Source organism: Peromyscus eremicus, chromosome 1 (assembly GCF_949786415.1).
Source record: "Peromyscus eremicus chromosome 1, PerEre_H2_v1, whole genome shotgun sequence".
Taxonomy (NCBI): Eukaryota; Metazoa; Chordata; class Mammalia; order Rodentia; family Cricetidae; genus Peromyscus; species Peromyscus eremicus.
Window position 1 is genome coordinate 171,117,467 of NC_081416.1, and position 17,344 is coordinate 171,134,810.

Consider the following 17,344-nt stretch of genomic DNA (forward strand, 5'->3'; position numbering starts at 1 on the left):
TTTTCTGTCCCTCCTGCCAACTTCCAAATCATGATGCAGATACTTAACATTAATTACAAAAGTTTGGCCTATAGCTTAGGCTTGTTTCTAACTAGTTCTTATAACAAATTAACCCATATCTTTTAATCTACATTCTTTTATGTGGCTTGATTACCTTTACTTTGTAAAGCCCATGCTGCTTGATTTGCATACCTGGCATCTTCTTGCTATTCTGCCCTTCTGTTTTCCATCATTCTCTCTGCCCCCCAAATACTGCCTAGTTATTGGCCATTCAGCTTTTTATTAAACCAGAGTGACACATATTCACAGTGTACAAAAAGATTATTCTACAATACATGCCACTGTGAGTGGGAAAAGATTCACAAGATTCCACCCGTAGATAAAGAGCTTTAGGCAATCAATAACTGATGAGAGATGTCAGTTTTCTTTAGGGATCAAGCTTCCTGAGAGATTATCCAATCACATGTAGTCATCCCTAAACATATGTGCATACTAGCAACACTTAACAGACTGAGTGTATATACATGTATGTATACTTACATACAGGTACAGACATGTAGATAGAAGATGGGGTGTTTGGTTTGAGTGGTAGTGGGAGCATAGGAGGAGTTGGGAGAGGAAAGGGTACCAATTACAAAAATATCCATGTATGAAATTCTAAAGCAATGACAAACAGTTAAATGAAAACAGTCTACCTCTCAGCTGTGTCTTTCCATTTCTTGGGCTCACTCACCACCTGTCACCACACTGAATGTCTGAAACAGCAAAGACTTTGTTCATGATGACTGTCAGTCAGCACTTACTTGGGCTTCCTCTTGAGAAGGTCACCACTCAAGGCTCATGTTGGAACTGAGAGTCATTCAGTATCTCTAGTCTCTTTTGTAGTATATGGATGTGGCCTAGTCAGTTGTCCCTGTCACTCACTGTGGATGCTTACATGTTATGCACCACTGCTGGTATCTTTTAATTAATTTTTAAGATAAATCAAAATGGAACCAAATATGTTTTCCTGGATGTGGTCCTAGATAAGTAACTGATACCACATCACTGTTTGTGCAATGATACCTGGCAGTAGAATGCTTCCACTGAAGACTTAAAGCCTGTCCAAACATGACTTCTTTTTGAGGCTACGATTATCTTACAATAAATATAGGAACTCTATATCAAAGCCTATTCTTCCAAACCCCAACTTGTCTTTCTTTAGCAATACATATTGTGTGTGTGTGTGTGTGTATGTGTGAATATGTGACAATAATTAAAGAAAAAGAGGTGATGAAGTTGAAGTAGACAAATGGAGGGCATATGGGAGTGTATGGAGGGTGGAAAAATGAGGAGGAAATGACACAGTTGTGTTATAATTTCAAAAGATATTTAAAAATCATTCAACTCATTTTCCCATCTTTCTCTTGGCACTAGACTCCCAGTTATACCACAAAGGCCCTGTTTCTGAATCTTTACCCTTCACCCTCTTCTCTCTCCATTGCTGCCAATAATCCACATTCATCCACATTCTTGTTCTTTCTTTTAGGTTCAGAGTTCCAAAAGCTGATTACTATTTTTCTTTCTGGACAGTTAAGTGTATTTAAATGAAAATATTAAAATGATTTGACCCCAATGACCAAAATTATATAGGATAGTGAGAACCTTCAGCTTCTGTTTCAATTCGTGCAGTAAGAAATATTCATTGGAGGTGTTGGAGATTCAGGACTGGAGAGATGGCTCGGTGGTTATGAGCACTTGTTGTTCATGTAGAAGGACCTGGGTTCAATTCCCACCACTTACATGGTAACTCATAGGCATTAGTAACTCCAGTTTCAGGATGCATGTGATTGCAGACATATGTATGCTTAAGATGTACATATAAAATACATAAATCTAAAAAACTTTAAGGAAAACAATGATGTTGAAGATTCAAAATACTAAATAGAAGCTTGCCCATGTGCTGCAGGAAGGGGGGTAATTTTCTTGAAAAATAATGAAGGCTCTGGTTCTTGTCTGTCTTGAGCATCCTTCTCTTTATTTTTCTGTACCCTGAAACACATTGGTGTAAACACCCCTTGCTGTTGTGGAATAATATTTTTGTACACTGTGAAGATGTGTTGCTCTCATTGGTTTAATAAAAAGCTAAATGTCCAATGGCTAGGCAAGAAGAGGTTAGGCAGGACTTGTGGACAAGAAGAGAGCTCTGAGATGAAGAAGGGCAGAGTCACCAGGAGACAGGAGACATGGTAAAAAGCAAGATGGTCATGCTGTGATGAGGAAAGATACTGAACCACATGGTATATAAGAAATACTGGCAAATTTAAGTTGTAAGAGCTTGCTAGTAATAAGCCTTAACTATCAGTTGAGCATTTATAATTAATAATAAATCTCTCTGTGGTTATTTGGGAGCTGGCTGGTGAGACAGAAAATACTGCCTACACTCTTTGTCTGGGAGAATCTGACATCAGGAATCTCAGTGGAGTTGAAATATGTCACTCAGTATTGAACTGGAGTGGCTGAATCCTGTCCCTCAGACTTCCTCATAGATAGGCTGCCTCAATTGTTTCATTCTGGTCACAAAAGCTGACTAATAAAATTGACTTTGAGACTTTTATATTTTTCTTTATGTCCTAAATCTGGCAACTTTGGACAGTAGCACCAACTTGTGCATCTATGAACTGTCCTTCTAGATTTAAGGCAAAGGAGGCCCTAATACTTCCTGAGAACCCATTTGGAACATGTTAGTGAGGAACATCTAAGACATTTGAATATTTTCATTGAATCTCACTTAAATAAGCCCTACTAAATTCCAGATCAGGTTAACAAGATTCCTCCAAGTGAGTAATGTCATCATCAGAATGACACAGATTGTTGCATCTTCTTATGGTCTATGTTTAGTCAAAGACCCTGCCAGAAGCACACATGAGCTTCAGGCTGCTTTAACAATTCCCACTTTCCACATCCTCTTATGGCTTTAGAACTAAGGCCAACAGGAGGAAGCTGGGATTCAAGTCAGGAGAACAGAACCCAAACTCCATCCTGACATATCTCCACTCAACCCACATCACTCTCTGTCCTACTTTTCACTTTCAGTCCTGGCCCCTCCTGTCTTCATTATTAGTGATGCTTCTACCTGAGGACTGCCCACTACCCACCTATGAAACATACCCTTCCCTGAATCCTCATCTCATCTTTAATGAACTCTGTTCATACTTCTCCTTTCTGCATTGATGATAGCCACAGATAAGCTGCCAGGGATTCTGTTCCCTCCTACTGAGCTAGACTTCAAGAGAATTTACCTCATGGAAAAACAACATGCTGTAGGTGGCACATTGAAAAGAAGTCCAAGGCGTTTCCCAGGTAATGAACTGGTCTCTGTGAATGAGATTAATTGAGAAACACTTTCATTTCCCACATGTTGGTTTCCATCCTCACCCATCTGCAAGTTGACACAGAGGGAGTTTCATTTGATGGTGGGGCTACGAATAGGAGGAAGCAGGCAGACCTTCATGGGATTGTGTGCATTGGTTACTTGTCCTGGTCACCTTGTTGACTGCCCCCAGACAAGGGAGGTCATGAAGAATTGTTCTAGTATCTACCCAGAGATCATGACCTGCCAGTTTCAGGAATGGAATCTTTTGTCTGTCCTCCACTGTGTTCCATCTGTCTGTCTGCTGCCCAGGTCATTTCCTCTGTCTCTTTCCATCCTTTGTCAATGGATCTCCACTTTCATCATCTGTTTTTCAATTTTTCAAAGCCTTCAAAAGGGAAGTGAATAGTTGATCTTTGCTGCCTGTTCTAAGAGGAACTTGAGGAAGGGAAAGTGCATACTTCCGCCACCTTGAAGATATCTATCACCATGCCCTACCCTCCATGATGGACTATAGTATATCAAACTGGTTCCCACAATTATGTAGGAGGGTCACAACAAAAGAGAGATATTAGAACATTGGGTAAAAATTCTTTCATGGTGTATAAAGGACATCCCTTGAGACCTTGATGATACAATCGAGTGTCTTGAATCACTAATTTTCACTCCTTGTAAGGTCTGAAGCTAAGAAGAGGCAGTATCTCAGATGTGGCCCTGTACAGAGATCAAACATCTTCCTAAAGGAAATGCACAGGACGCAGATTTTGGAGAAATGAAGGATATTTCAGAAATCATTTGGCTTCAGGCTCAGGCCTCTTTTTTTTTATTTTTATTTAAAAGTTTTTTTTTTTTTTTCATTTTACATACCAACCACAGTTGCCCTTCCCTCCCGTCCTTCTGCTACCCCATCTTCCCTCGCCCCGCCCCCCACCCACTACTCAGAGATGGTAAGACATCCTATGGGGAGTCAACAAAGTCTGGCATATCAAGTTGATGTAGGAACAACCTCCCCACGCCCCACCAGCAAGGTTAAGCAAGGTATTTCTCCATAGGGAATGGGCTCCAAAAAGCCAGTTCATGCACTAGGGATAAATCCTGGTCCCACTACCAGGGGCCCCACAAACTTCCCAGGCCACATGGTTGACATCCATGTTCAGAAGGCTTAGTTTGGTCCCATGCAGGTTCCCCAGCTGTCAGTCCAGAGTCTGTAATCTTCCACTAGCTCGGGTCAGCTGTCTCTGTGGGTTTCCCCATCATGATCTTGACACCCCACCTTGCTCATATGATCCCTCCTCTCTCTCTTCAATTGGACTCCAGGAGCTTGGCCTAGTGCTTAGCTATGAATCTCTGCATCTGCTTCCATCAGTTACTGGATGAAGGTTCTATGATGACGATAAGGATAGTCACCAATCACTCAGGCCTCTTTCAATGGGACATCCTTCTACCAAACTCCAGAAATGACCAGAGAGACTCAAGTATCCAGTGGCTGTCCCTCATTCTTTACATTCTGGCTGACACTTTCAGGTTGATTGTTAAAACAGTTACTCTGTTTGCCTTTGAAATATTCTGCCTCTAGTCTCATGTGTACTTCAATATGTACAAGAGGGAGAATTTGCGTATCATATTTAAGCATTTAAGCAATTTGCTGGGTTATTGCCCGAGACTGGTGATCAACACATGGGGCAGAAACTTTCATCTGGCCACAGTTTTAACAATAAGGCCATCACTGAGTCTGAGATGATGCCTACTTTGGGATTTTTGCCATGAGCACTTGAGGACCAACCAGAATGATCATGTGACCATCTGGTAGAATGAAAAATTTCCAGGTTACCAAGACAGCTTTGATACTAGGATGATAATTTAATCAGACTCAATATGTGGGTTTTCCACCAAATGAGACTTTCTTTTCAGATATGAGTTTAAGCCTTTATTAGTCTTTATTAGCAACCTGGCAACTATACTGGATGTCCAGGATTCCAGTGTAACCCAAGCCTTTCTCAGGTTGACTCACCTCTGCCAATGGGAGGCTGAAAAAATGCATTCTTCAGGTCCATGATAGTGTATACTTGATTCTTTGGAGGAATCGGACTCATGAGAATCAGAGGTCCCAGGTTTCTTTACAGGTAAGATAGGTGTGTTCCAAGTGGCTGGCAGGGCCTGTGGGTACCTGTTTCTCTAAGCCAGGCAATATGGACTGCAATTTCTTCTTTTGTTTCAGGGTCATTGGGTATTGTTTATTCTAGATGGTGTGGAGTTGCTTAGCGGTGGTTGGTATCTACTCAATACCCTGGGAATCTTTGTTGTCAGTCTTTGTGTATCTTTTGATTGGGGGCAGGACTTTCAGCTAGGAGGTATTCCATCTCCTAGAAGAGAGCAAGACACCAAAATTTTGCTGTGTGTCTGTAAGTGACATCACTGAGGAAGGTGATGGTGCCTTTCAGATTATCAAAAGGTCTTGTCTCTCAATTGGTTCTTGGTCGTTAAAAGACCTTTTGAGCTACCCCCAGTAACTGGGACCTACTTAAAACTTTATTTTATTCTTTTTTAAAAAAACTTATATAACTTTTCCCCTGGAACAGATTTGGGAACAAAGGATATCTTTTTAGCAGCTGTCTTTAATACCTCTAAAAAGGATCTAATGAAAAAAATTTTTAAAATCTCCTTTGTCAGTATTGGATAGAAGAGAAAATATGTTCTATCTAGGCTGCATTGTCTGGCAGCTATTCCCTTGCCTGGGCCCTGGGTGGTTTTTCTACATTTTTTCCCCCCAGAGAATGATGGGTTTTGAGTATTTTAATTATATGGCTCATTGGTTGAAAGGGTGATATAATCATGAAAAAGAGCTCCCTCTTTTACCCTTCCCCAGAGCTGCTTAGAGCTGGCAGAGGAGCTGAGGGAATTTGCACCTTGGGGAAATATTTCCCCCTCCCTGTGGGATTTCCACTTAGATGGCAGGAGGTCCTGGATCAGAGGCCTGGCCCCTTTCCTGCCTTCACTCAGGTACCAGACTGACTCAGAGTGGGAGTGGGAGTCAAGGGATGAAACCAGCAAGTGCTCTGTTGTAGGGCAGAAGGAGGTGTTTTGGATTCTTTTGGTGACCTGGTAGAGCTAAAAGGATCCAGGTCCCCAACAAGAGGCACAGGAGATGGGTGTCTCATACCAGAGAAAGCCACCAGTCAATATAGGGAAACAGAACTTACAGAAACACACACACACACACACACACACACACACACACACACACACACACACACAGGGTTGGCTACCACACATTCATACACCTGAACAAACAGGGTGACTCAGGTGATAACTTACACAGATCCTAGACACCGGATCAGTAACCACATTCAACCTCTCCTATGTGTCCAAACAGAAAGTACCTTAACTAGACTTACCTCTGAAAGTGACAGATTAGGCAAATTTCTAATTTGTTTCATTTTGGGGTGGATTTATCAGACTTCTCTGAAGTGTTAGGCATTGATTAATCAAAGGGAGTCCTGGGACCTAGAACATCTCAGGTTGTTCACTATCTAGGAGCAGCTTGACATTGGCACTCTTCCACATTCTGAGAATCTCTGAGACTTTTGGTGTCTCAAGATCTGGTCCCTGGTGATCTCATTGGGACCCAGAAATGTTGTGGGGTATCCACCAGAGAAGACTGTCTAGACATGTGTTTAAGATAGTATAATGTTTTTATTAGCTGACCAGAGATTACACTGGGTGTTTGAATTCCCAGTGGAGACTGTCATAGGCCTTTGAAACCTCAAATCCCACCCCAGTGGCACACTTCCTCCACCAAGGCCACACCTCCTAACCATTCTAATCCTTCTCAAATACTGTCTGTGGTGGTTTGGAAGAAAATGGCTCCCAAAAGGAGCGGCACTATTAGGAGGTGTGGTCATGTTGGAGTAGCTATGGCCTTGTTGGAAGAAGGTTGTCACTGTGGGGGTGGGCTTGGAAGTCTCCTTTGCTCAAGCTATGCTCAGTGTGGTACAAGTTGTTTCTGCTGCCTGCATATCAAGATGTAGCACTCTCAGCTCCTTCTCCAGCACCATGTCTGCCTGCATGCTGCCATGCCACCCACCATGACAATAATGAACTAAACCTCTAAACTGTAAGCCTTCCCAATTAGATGTCTTTTTTTTTATAAGAGTTTCCATGGTAACGGTGTCTCTTCAGAGCAATAGAGACCCTAATTAGGACAGAGCCACTCCCTGATGTCTAAGCATTCAAATATATGAGCCTGTGAGAGACATTCTTATTCAAACCACCATGTTAGTATCACTTGGCTTAGTTCTCTCAGATACTACTCTATGGGCATATCCTTTCCAAGAGAGAACCTGTCAATGTTCACACAAAATAAATAATTACATGAATAAATAAAATTTCAAAGTTCGTTGAACTAATATGGAGAAATAGAAGATAAAGAATGATTGTGGAAGCATGTGTGAGAATGCTGTAAACTTACTCTGACATACTGATGGGGCAGAATACAGAATGTTCTTCCCACAAGGTATTCTTGTGGAAAGAATTGCACAAACTATGAGAGGTGGATGCACTTGAAGCATAGACATGAAGGGAATGCCCTGATATGTCCCCATTATCTCCATGGAAAAGCTGAAGGCCACCCCTATCAACTCCTCCTCTGTTTCTCTTTAAAGAGAGAGAGAGAGAGAGAGAGAGAGAGAGAGAGAGAGAGAGAGAGAGCTGACCTCCCAGTGACATCTATGGAATGTGGCCTAACAAGATACCATAAAACTGGGCACAAACCCTCATATCACAGCTGTATGTGGCAACACAGTAAGAGGAAAAGGGTCCCAAGTGCAGGCAAAAGAGTCAGAGATACCCCCACTCCCATTGTTGGGAGTCCCACAGGAACACCAACCATACGTATATGCAGAGGAGCTAGCTCAGACCCACACAGTGTCTGTGTTTGTTGCTTCAGTCTCTGGGAGCCCTTACAAGCCCTGCTTAGTTGATTCTGTGGGCTGTGTTTTCCTGATGTCCTCGACCTGTCTGGCTCATACAATCCTTCCTTCCCCTCTTCTGCAGAGTTACTCTGACTCTGCCTAGTGTTTGGCTGTGGGTCTCTGCATCTGCTCCCGTCGGTTGCTGGATGACGCCCCTCTAATGACAATTGGGCTAGGCACCAATCTATGCATATAGCGAATATCATTAGGAATCATTGCATTGACTTTTTTTTTTTTTTTTTTTTTTTTTTGCCAGTGGTGCTTCGGTCTATCTTGAGTCTCTGAGCTGTCCTCCCTCTGGTTCCTGGCCATCCAGGCAATGCCAGGCATGGGCTCCCTCTCGTGGTGTGGGCCTTAAGTTGGACTAGTCTCTCTCACAAATTCTGTGCCACCATTGCCCCAGCAAGTCTTGCAGGCAGACAGATTGTAGGTGGAAGGTTTTGTGGCTGGATTGATGTCCCAGTCCCACAGCTAGGAGCCTTGCCTGGTTATAGAGGATGACCAGTTTGGGCTCCATACTAGGAGACTTCACAAGAGTCACTCTCATAGCTTCCAGGGAGTTTTCACTGCATTAGGTTTCCACATCACTCTCCAAATGCCTCCCCAGCTCCAGTCCTCTCTCCCAGTATTTTCTTCCTCTGTTTCCTCCCCTCCTCCACCACCCCATCCCTCCTCCTGTCATCCCCACCTACCCCCAGTTCACCCCCCCCAAAACTATTCTATTTCCCCTTCCCAGAGGGATCCATGCGCTCTGAGAAACAATTAAATGTTCAACATCCTTAGCCATTAGGGAAATGAAAATCAAAACTCCTATGAGATTCCATTTTACACTTACCAGAGTTGCTGAGATCAAACAAAGAAGTGACAGCTGAGGATGTGGAGCAAGGCGAACACCCCTCCATTGCTGGTGGGAGGGCAGACTTGTACAGCCACTATGGAAACCAATATGGAAGTTCCTCAGAAAGCTGGAAATTGATCTACCACAAGACCCAGCTATACTGCTCTTGTGCGTATAACCAAAGACGCTCTATCCTACCACAAGGACACTTACTTGCTCAACTGCATTCATAGCAGCTTTATTGGTAAGACAGAATCCGGGAACATTCTAGATGTCCCTCAACCGAGGAATGGATAAAGAAAATGTGGTACATTTACACAATGGAGTATTACTCAGTTGTTAACAACAATGACATCACAACAAATGGATGGAACTAGAAAAGATCATCCTGAGTGAGGTAACCCGGACCCAGAAAGACAAACATGATATGTGATAATTCATGAGTGGACATTAGCTGTTAAGTAAAGGAAAATCATGCTACAATCCACAGACCCAGAGAGGCTAAGTAAGAAGGCTCAAGTTTTATACAGACATGGTGACGGGTGGGTTAACCGCCCAGGGGATTTGCCCAACGAATAACTAATTTCCTTTCTGGGAAATGAGTTCTGGGTGTCATGTGTCAGCCCCATCCAAGCCTGCTGGTGTTCTGGCTCATTCACGGGGCTTTCCCACGGCCTGGCAGCTGAGCGCCATGAGTAAGTTTTCCTAGGAGCTTCGCCAGTGCCACACAGTTTCTCATCTGTACTTGGACAACACGCCTAGACTTAAAAAGAGCAGTTTTGATTTCTCCTTTCCATACCTTTAGTTCTGGGACAGAGGAAGGTGACAGGAAGCGGCCAGGCTCTTTCCTCATGGCTGGCGTTACAGATCCTGCAGGACACTATGGAATATTCCTCTGTGACACGAACCACCCAGGCGCCTGTAGCGTCCCAGACATGGAAGCTGAACCTCCCAAGTGGAATCGTGGCCACAAGGTCCGCGTTCACATTTCAGTCCCGTGTCCACTCTGGAAAGTTCGGTCTACAGCTCTGCACCGGGCTGGTGAGGAGCAGAGGAGGGTTTGGTAGCGAGTGCCAGGCAATAGGGAGCCTGAGATCTCTGCGTGACTGGGCTCCCGGTGGCCCCCGCCTTCTCGTTCCACAAGAAGGGCTTAGCTTAGCGACAGGAATATGACTCAGCGAGAGCTGGCTGAGGCCTCAGGACTCCGCGGTGGAAGGATACCGGCGGAAGTGAAGCCGCAACTCAAACCTTAGAGGCAAGATCCCTACCAGCGGAGGACCCTGCGGTGCCTCCAGTTCAGCTGCCCGGCAGCAACAGCTCCTAAATAGTCACCTCAAAACCAAACAGTGACGGCAATAAAGATCAGAAACTTCTTAGCCAGATCCCTGTTGCGGTAGTACGCTTCTGTAGTTGCCTGCGTGATGGCACTCCATTCGCTGATTGGCGTTCTATTGCCATCTAGTGACAAGTTTCTGGAATGCAGCGCAAAAAACCCTTTGGGCAGAGTGGTTTGTTCTCTTTGGAGTGCAAAGGTGATAATAATGTTATGTGTATGGGAATGTCCCTTGGACGCCCAAGATCAATGATAGAAAACATGTGTTTGGAAAGATAATCCACGGAATGGAAAAGGATACTTACAAATTAAAGCTCATATAGGAGCTGGCGCAGTGGCCACCTTTTAATCTCAGTAGACCAATTTCTTTAAGTTGGAGGCCAGCCTCGTCTACATACCCAGTTAACAGTCCATCCAGGCCTACAGAGTGAGGCCCTATCTCAAAAATAAAACTCACATAAGAAATTCATACCCAGAAAATAGCTCCCAAAATAAACAAAAGAAGCTGCCTAATATAAAATTAGACCAAGATTCAAATAGGTATTTATACAGTGAATATACACGAGTGATCAATAACCTGAGAAAAAAAACACACACAACCTACTGACCCCAAGGAAAGCAAAGCTCTAAGGACTTCACACTCAACTAGAATGGTTATGACAAACAAGAAAATGAATTGAAAAGTGTTGTTGAAATTGAAAGGTGTGTGCATTGCTACTGGGAATGTAACAATGCTCAGCTGCTGCTGAAGGCAATGTGGCAATTCCTCAAAAAAGTTAAGTGGAATTCTCATGTGACTCAGCAACTGCAATTGTGGACATGTGGCCAATAGAATTGAAAATGGCAACTCAATAGATACTCAGGTATTCATGCCCATAATGGCATATAACAGCCCCAAGTGGAAGCAACCCAGTGTCCATCAATAGAAGGATGGAAAAGTGAAATGTGGTCAGTCTGTATGTGAAATGTTATTCAGCCATAAGAAGGAAAGACATTCTGGTTTTGCTTTCACATGGTAAATGTTGAAGATACTATGCTACACAAAATAAGCTGGACATTTTTATAATCACATTTATTTTCCAGTTTTTTTAGTTCTGTGAGAATTCTATACCATGTATTTTGATCATATTCACCCCTCCTCCAATTCTTCCCAGATCCAAGCTCCATCTGTACCCACTCAACCTGCATCCTCTTTATTACAAATTAATTCCACTTTGTCTTGCTCCCGTGTTCTTGGATGAAGAGATGCAGGTCCCCAGTGCTCATAGAGTGTTTGCAAAGACCCCAGATGCTGAGGTGGCCAGTGGATGTCTGAGTCCTTAAAAGTCGCTTCATCGGCAGAACCCATGGTTGACCTAAGGTTTTTGTTTTGTTTTGTTTTGTTTTTGTTTTTCGAGACAGGGTTTCTCTGTGTAGCTTTGCGCCTTTCCTGGAACTCACTCGGTAGCCCAGGCTGGCCTCGAACTCACAGAGATCCGCCTGGCTCTGCCTCCTGAGTTCTGGAATTAAAGGCGTGCGCCACCACCGCCCGGCCGACCTAAGTTGTTTTTAAAACAAGCTTACACTGTGGCTACTCCAATGAGTCTGATAGGTAAAATGTGACCTTGGATCTTTCTCCAAAATGTCACGTGGAAGTTTGTAAGACTGAGTGTGAGGTTAGGGAGGGTGCTAGAGGTCAGTGAGGTGTCCTTGAGGTAGAAGTACCTGGTGACTTCCTTCCTAAGGAGACTCAGGATCTCTCTGACCAGAAGGGAAAAAAGCAAACAAGATCTACACAAGCTCAAGCCAGGTAAAATCTCAGCACGGAGAGGGAATGTGGGCATGACATCACACCCTGGCTGAGGAGCTATAGGCAATTGAAAGCTGATGGGAGAGGGAGAGCCAGTTTCATTTAAAGGTATATCCCCTGGTAAGTCTATCCCACTCCAGTGGATGGCCTTATATCTAAGAGTGTATGAGCAGCACAAAATGGACTTGATGTCTTTTTAAAAACAGGACACAAAGCTGGGTAGGTAGGGATGTGGGATGGATTTGGGAAGACTTTGGGATATGGGGTCAGTATAATCAAAATATATGAACCTCTCAGAAGTTAGTTTTAAAAGAAAATAAAGCAGGGCAAAATTAAGCAAACAACATACATGGGATGCACAGGATACAGCAAAATGTGATGAACCACTGGAATTGTGTCAAGCAGCCACAGATATGGGTCAAAGTCAGGAAGTTCAGCGCATGTGTCTTTTGAGACCTTCTGCTGCTGCCTAGCTAGGAGCACAGCTTCTCACTCCAGTTCTCAGAATGGATAACTCATGATGGAGTCTTTGTTCATAATGGGTTGTTTTTTTATTAATATATTTTAAAATTTATTCTTCAAGAAGTTCATGCATGTATACAATGTATTTTGATTATATTCTGTCTGGGATGAAAGCCCATTGCTGTGGAGGCCTTAGGCCCTAGGCAAGAATTTCTTACATTTTTCTATGGATACAGCATCAAACCACTTTTTAAACACTTATCTTTATCCCCATCCATTGCTGCAGCTCTGAGCCCTCATCAAGGGAGCTTTTTCGTGTTGAAACTCTTACAACTGGTTAAAGCACTGAGAATAAGTGACTGTGGGAGTGTCTGGTCCTAAATAGAACATCTGTATCACACCTCCTTCTCCCAAGGTCTATTTCCCTTCCTTTTGTATATAAATATTTTGCCTGAAATGTATGTCTGTGTACCATGTGCATGCTTCGTGCCTGAGGAGGTAAGAAGAGGATGTTGGATCCACTTGGACTAGATTTACAGGTGGTTGTGAATGGCTATGTGGGTGCTGGGAATTGAACCCAGGTCTTCTGTAAGAGCAGCCAGTGCTCTTAAGTGCTGAGCTGTCTCTCCAGCCCTTATTTTCTTCATTTCAAAATTTTAATTAATTTTCCAATCTTTTAGCGTGTCTCGACATTTCCTCCTGTGTGTGTGTGTGTGTGTGTGTGTGTGTGTGTGTGTGTGTGTGTGCCCATAGAGAGATTACACTGTCTTTCAGGTGGGAGACATCTGTTGGTGGGAGACATCTATACTTTTAAATGTTACATGTCCATTGTTGTATGTTGACCATTATTTTTATGCATCTTCTTTAAATACATTCAAATCTAAATTTACAACAGTACTAGCTTTCTGACCATTTTTTCATTCCTTATATCTGATTAAGTTACTGTCTAATGCTTTTTCATTTTCTCCCTGAAGCACTCCCTTGGATGCTTCTTGCATTATTATGAAAAGTAGATTCTAAAGATCATGGGGAGACCAATGTCTGGGAGAGGAGTGTTGGGGAAAAAGACAAAATTTATGGAGTAGCTGAAGAATGGAGGTGAAGAAATTATGATTACAGACTGACTTCTCATCTTTAAAGAGTTGAGAGGTAACTGATATAGGATGAGAATAAAGAGGTAGAGAGGGGTGCTGTGGGATGTTCTGTATGGCAAATGTGTTGCTAATTAGTCAATAAATAAAACACTGATTGGCCATTGGCTAGGCAGGAAGTGTAGGCGGGACAAGGAGGAGAATAAAGCTCGGAGGGAAGTGGAAGGCTGAGTCAGAGAGACACTGCCAGCCGCCACGATGAGAAACAGCATGTGAAGATGCCAGTAAGCCACGAGCCATGTGGCAAGGTATAGATTTATGGAAATGGATTAATTTAAGCTGTAAGAACAGTTAGCAAGAAGCCTGCCATGGCCATACAGTTTGTAACCAATATAAGTCTCTGTGTTTACTTGGTCGGTGGGGCTGGCGGGTGAGAGAGATTTATCCTGACTGTGAACCAGGCAGGAAAACTCTAGCTACAGAGGGGGAGGCTACCAAGGGGATGAATAGACTTGTACTTCTTGAGTATAGATGGAGTTCTTCCATGAACTCCAGTTCTGGTTCTTGGACTCTTTTAGTCATGACAGCTGGTTGGTATATGTGGTGGTTTGAAAGAAAATGGCCCCATAGGGAGTGGCACTTTTAGGAGATGTGATTTTTGTTAGAGTAGGTGTGACCTTGTTGGAGGAAATGTGTCACTGTGGGGGTGGATTTGAGGTCTCCTTTGCTCTTTATGCTCAGTGTGACACACAGGTGCTTCTGCTGCCTGTGGATCAAGATGTAGAACTCTCAGCTCCTTCTCCATCACCATGTCTGCCTGCATGCTGCCATGATGATAATGGACTAAACCTCTGAAATATAAGCTTGCCTCAATTAAATGTTTTCCTTTATAAGAGTTGCCGTGGTCACAGTGTCTCTTCACAGTAATAGAAAACCCTAAGTAAGACAGTATATTTAGTCTTGAAGAAGAGGACCGGAAAGGTTATAGAAATCTAGTTCAAGTTAATCATGTAGTATAGCCTTCAACAAAACTTTTCTAAAATGCCTGCCATATCTACACACACATGTAGGAGTAGAACCAGAACCAAAGGTTGAGGCAGTGAAGGGAACTGGTACACTTTGGAAGCAGACACACCAAGTGTGATGGTTTGAATTAGAATGGCCAGCCACCATAGGCTCATAAATTTGAATGCTTGGTCCCAAGTAGGTGGAACATTTTGCAAAGAGTAGGTGGTGTGACTTTGTTGGAGGAGATGTGTCACTGGTTAAAATGCCAGCACCATTCTAAAATAGCTCTCTTGCCTTGTGCCTGTGTCCCAGGAAGTGAACTCTCAGCTGCTGGTCCAGTGCCATGCCTGCCTGCCACCACGCTCCCCTTCATGATGGCCATGAACTCTCCCTAAAACTGTAAGTGAGCCCCCAATAACCTCTTTTTTTTAATAAGTTGCCTTGGTCATGGTATATCTTCACAGCAATAGTAAAGTGACTAAGATGGAAGTTGGTCCAGAAGTGGGGTATTGATGTGATAAACCTGACCATGCTGGCTTTTGGAGGAATGTGGACTACCTCATGACTTTAGAATAGAAAAGTGCTTGAATGCTGCATACATGACTCAATGGTCCACCTTAGTAGGAGTTTGGAAGACAGTAGTGCGGAGAGGCCTGTGGACTATGGAAATGTGCACTACCTTTCCTTGCCTTGAAAAGATCTTGGTTTCTCTGTTATTGCCACTATGTTTTCCTTCAATCTCTTTAAGCATGCTTATGGATGACTGGGCCTCCATGATCTCTGAAAGAAAACAGGCTGCTGGTTGGGATGGGTGGGAGGAGATTCCTCAGTAATCTTATTTCCCACTCACTGCTCTTTACTTAGGGAGTTGTGCTTCCCAGGTTCATCTGGGTTTGGGTTCCATTTCGTCTAGGCAGGACAAGGGTGGGGGATTATATAGAGATCTGGAGAAAGAACAGGGTACTTCTGTCTCCCCAGTCCCACCAATGTGGATAGGAAAGTATGCAATGAGTGACTTAGGCCAGTGAACTTGGACATGATCACAACTGTCTAGGGCTTCCTTTCTTAAATCCTTAATTGCAACTCATGATCTTTTCACAAAAACTCTGGATTGGCAGAGCTATAGAAACACAGTGGATTACAAGGCTGGCTATGGTTCCTGGCACATCTTTATGATAAAGAAATGAGGGCTGCCTGGAAGAGTTACAAAGATCTTTATCACTGTTTTTGCTCAGTAGCCAACTACCTGCTAGTTTCGTGACGATTTAGAATTTAGATTTTGCCTGCTGGCAGTATACAGTAGTAATAGGGATTGGTTCTTCCAGCTGAATCAGGGTGGAGATTCAGTTTGCAACTGAGTGTAGCTTTTTTATTTTGGGCAACTTCTAGAATAATCATAAACTTCAGTTTTAGTGGAATAGAATGGGATCCAGTTCAGGCAAAGAAGCTATACTTCCCAAAGGTGTTCTGAGTTAGTATATTTACATTTATATGTGGGACGTGTGATCTGGACACTGGAGTGGGCAAGTGTGGGGCTGGGGGAGGAGGCAGTGATCACACTGCTCTTTTCCATTTTCTTATTCATAACTGGTTAAATTACTTGTACCAGATATTTCTGTGTTTCTAGTGTCGGGTGACTTTGGGTTTGATTCAGCAAAGTGAGGGACATGAGTAAAATTTTGGGATGCACGAGGAAGAAAAGTGTGTATGTCCTTTGCTATAACCCTGCCTTGGTCAGCACATCTAGTAGCAGATGAAACTCCATCTCCTCAGACCCTGGCCACAGCAACCATCCCTTCTGTTCCACCCTCATCAGCGAGCCTTCCCTGAGCTCTGATCATCCCTCCCCTTCTTTCCCCTCCCTTTCCCTCCCCTTCCTTCCCTTCTCCTCCCTTTCCTTTCCCTCCCCTCCCCTCCCCTCCCCTTCCCTTCCCTCCCCTCCCCTTCTCTTCCCTTCCCTTCCCTTCTTTCCCTGTAAAGGAGTTGCTATGAATTCTCTTTATCACAAATCTGTTTATGTGCAGCCTTTCCATCTACGATGTAAACAATTGCCCATTTTGTAAATACTTGATATGACTTATGTTTTATTAGAGTACTTCTGGTTAAAATAGATATTTCAAGAGGAATGTATTTGTAAATCTTTGTTATGACAGAATTTAAAACAACAAATATGGTGTGGGGGATGTTGGTCTGTCATAGAGAATTTACCTAGCATGAATGAGACCCTAAGTATTATACTCAGCCCCACAGGGTGATAGAAAATAATTGTAAGTCTTTTAGGCAAAGTAATCATAAATATTAACTCTTAAGAGCTTTCTGGTTACTTCAAGGCAGTATAATAGAAAGTAGGTGAGTATATGCCATGGAGAGTAGACTTAAAGGGTTTTAATTTAGATGCTTTTATTGTGCCACATTGAGTCTCATGGCTAGGGTGATGAATGTATCATTTTTTTTTTTAACTGAAATGCTCATGTTTTGCCAAGATCTTTCTGGATTGGCAG

General features: G+C 43.2%; 1 protein-coding gene across 1 annotated transcript in view; it reads right to left on the bottom strand.

The window, feature by feature from the left end:
• Window positions 1-10,149, bottom strand: part of LOC131896791 (insulin growth factor-like family member 4) — a gene marked incomplete at its 5' end in the record, with an annotated part of 64,021 nt that extends 53,872 nt beyond the window's left edge. Inside the window, one exon of the mRNA XM_059247622.1 lies at window positions 9,960-10,149. Coding sequence (XP_059103605.1) covers window positions 9,960-10,149 — 190 coding nt within the window. The remainder of the gene's footprint in view (window positions 1-9,959) is intronic.
• Window positions 10,150-17,344: the final 7,195 nt, after the last annotated feature.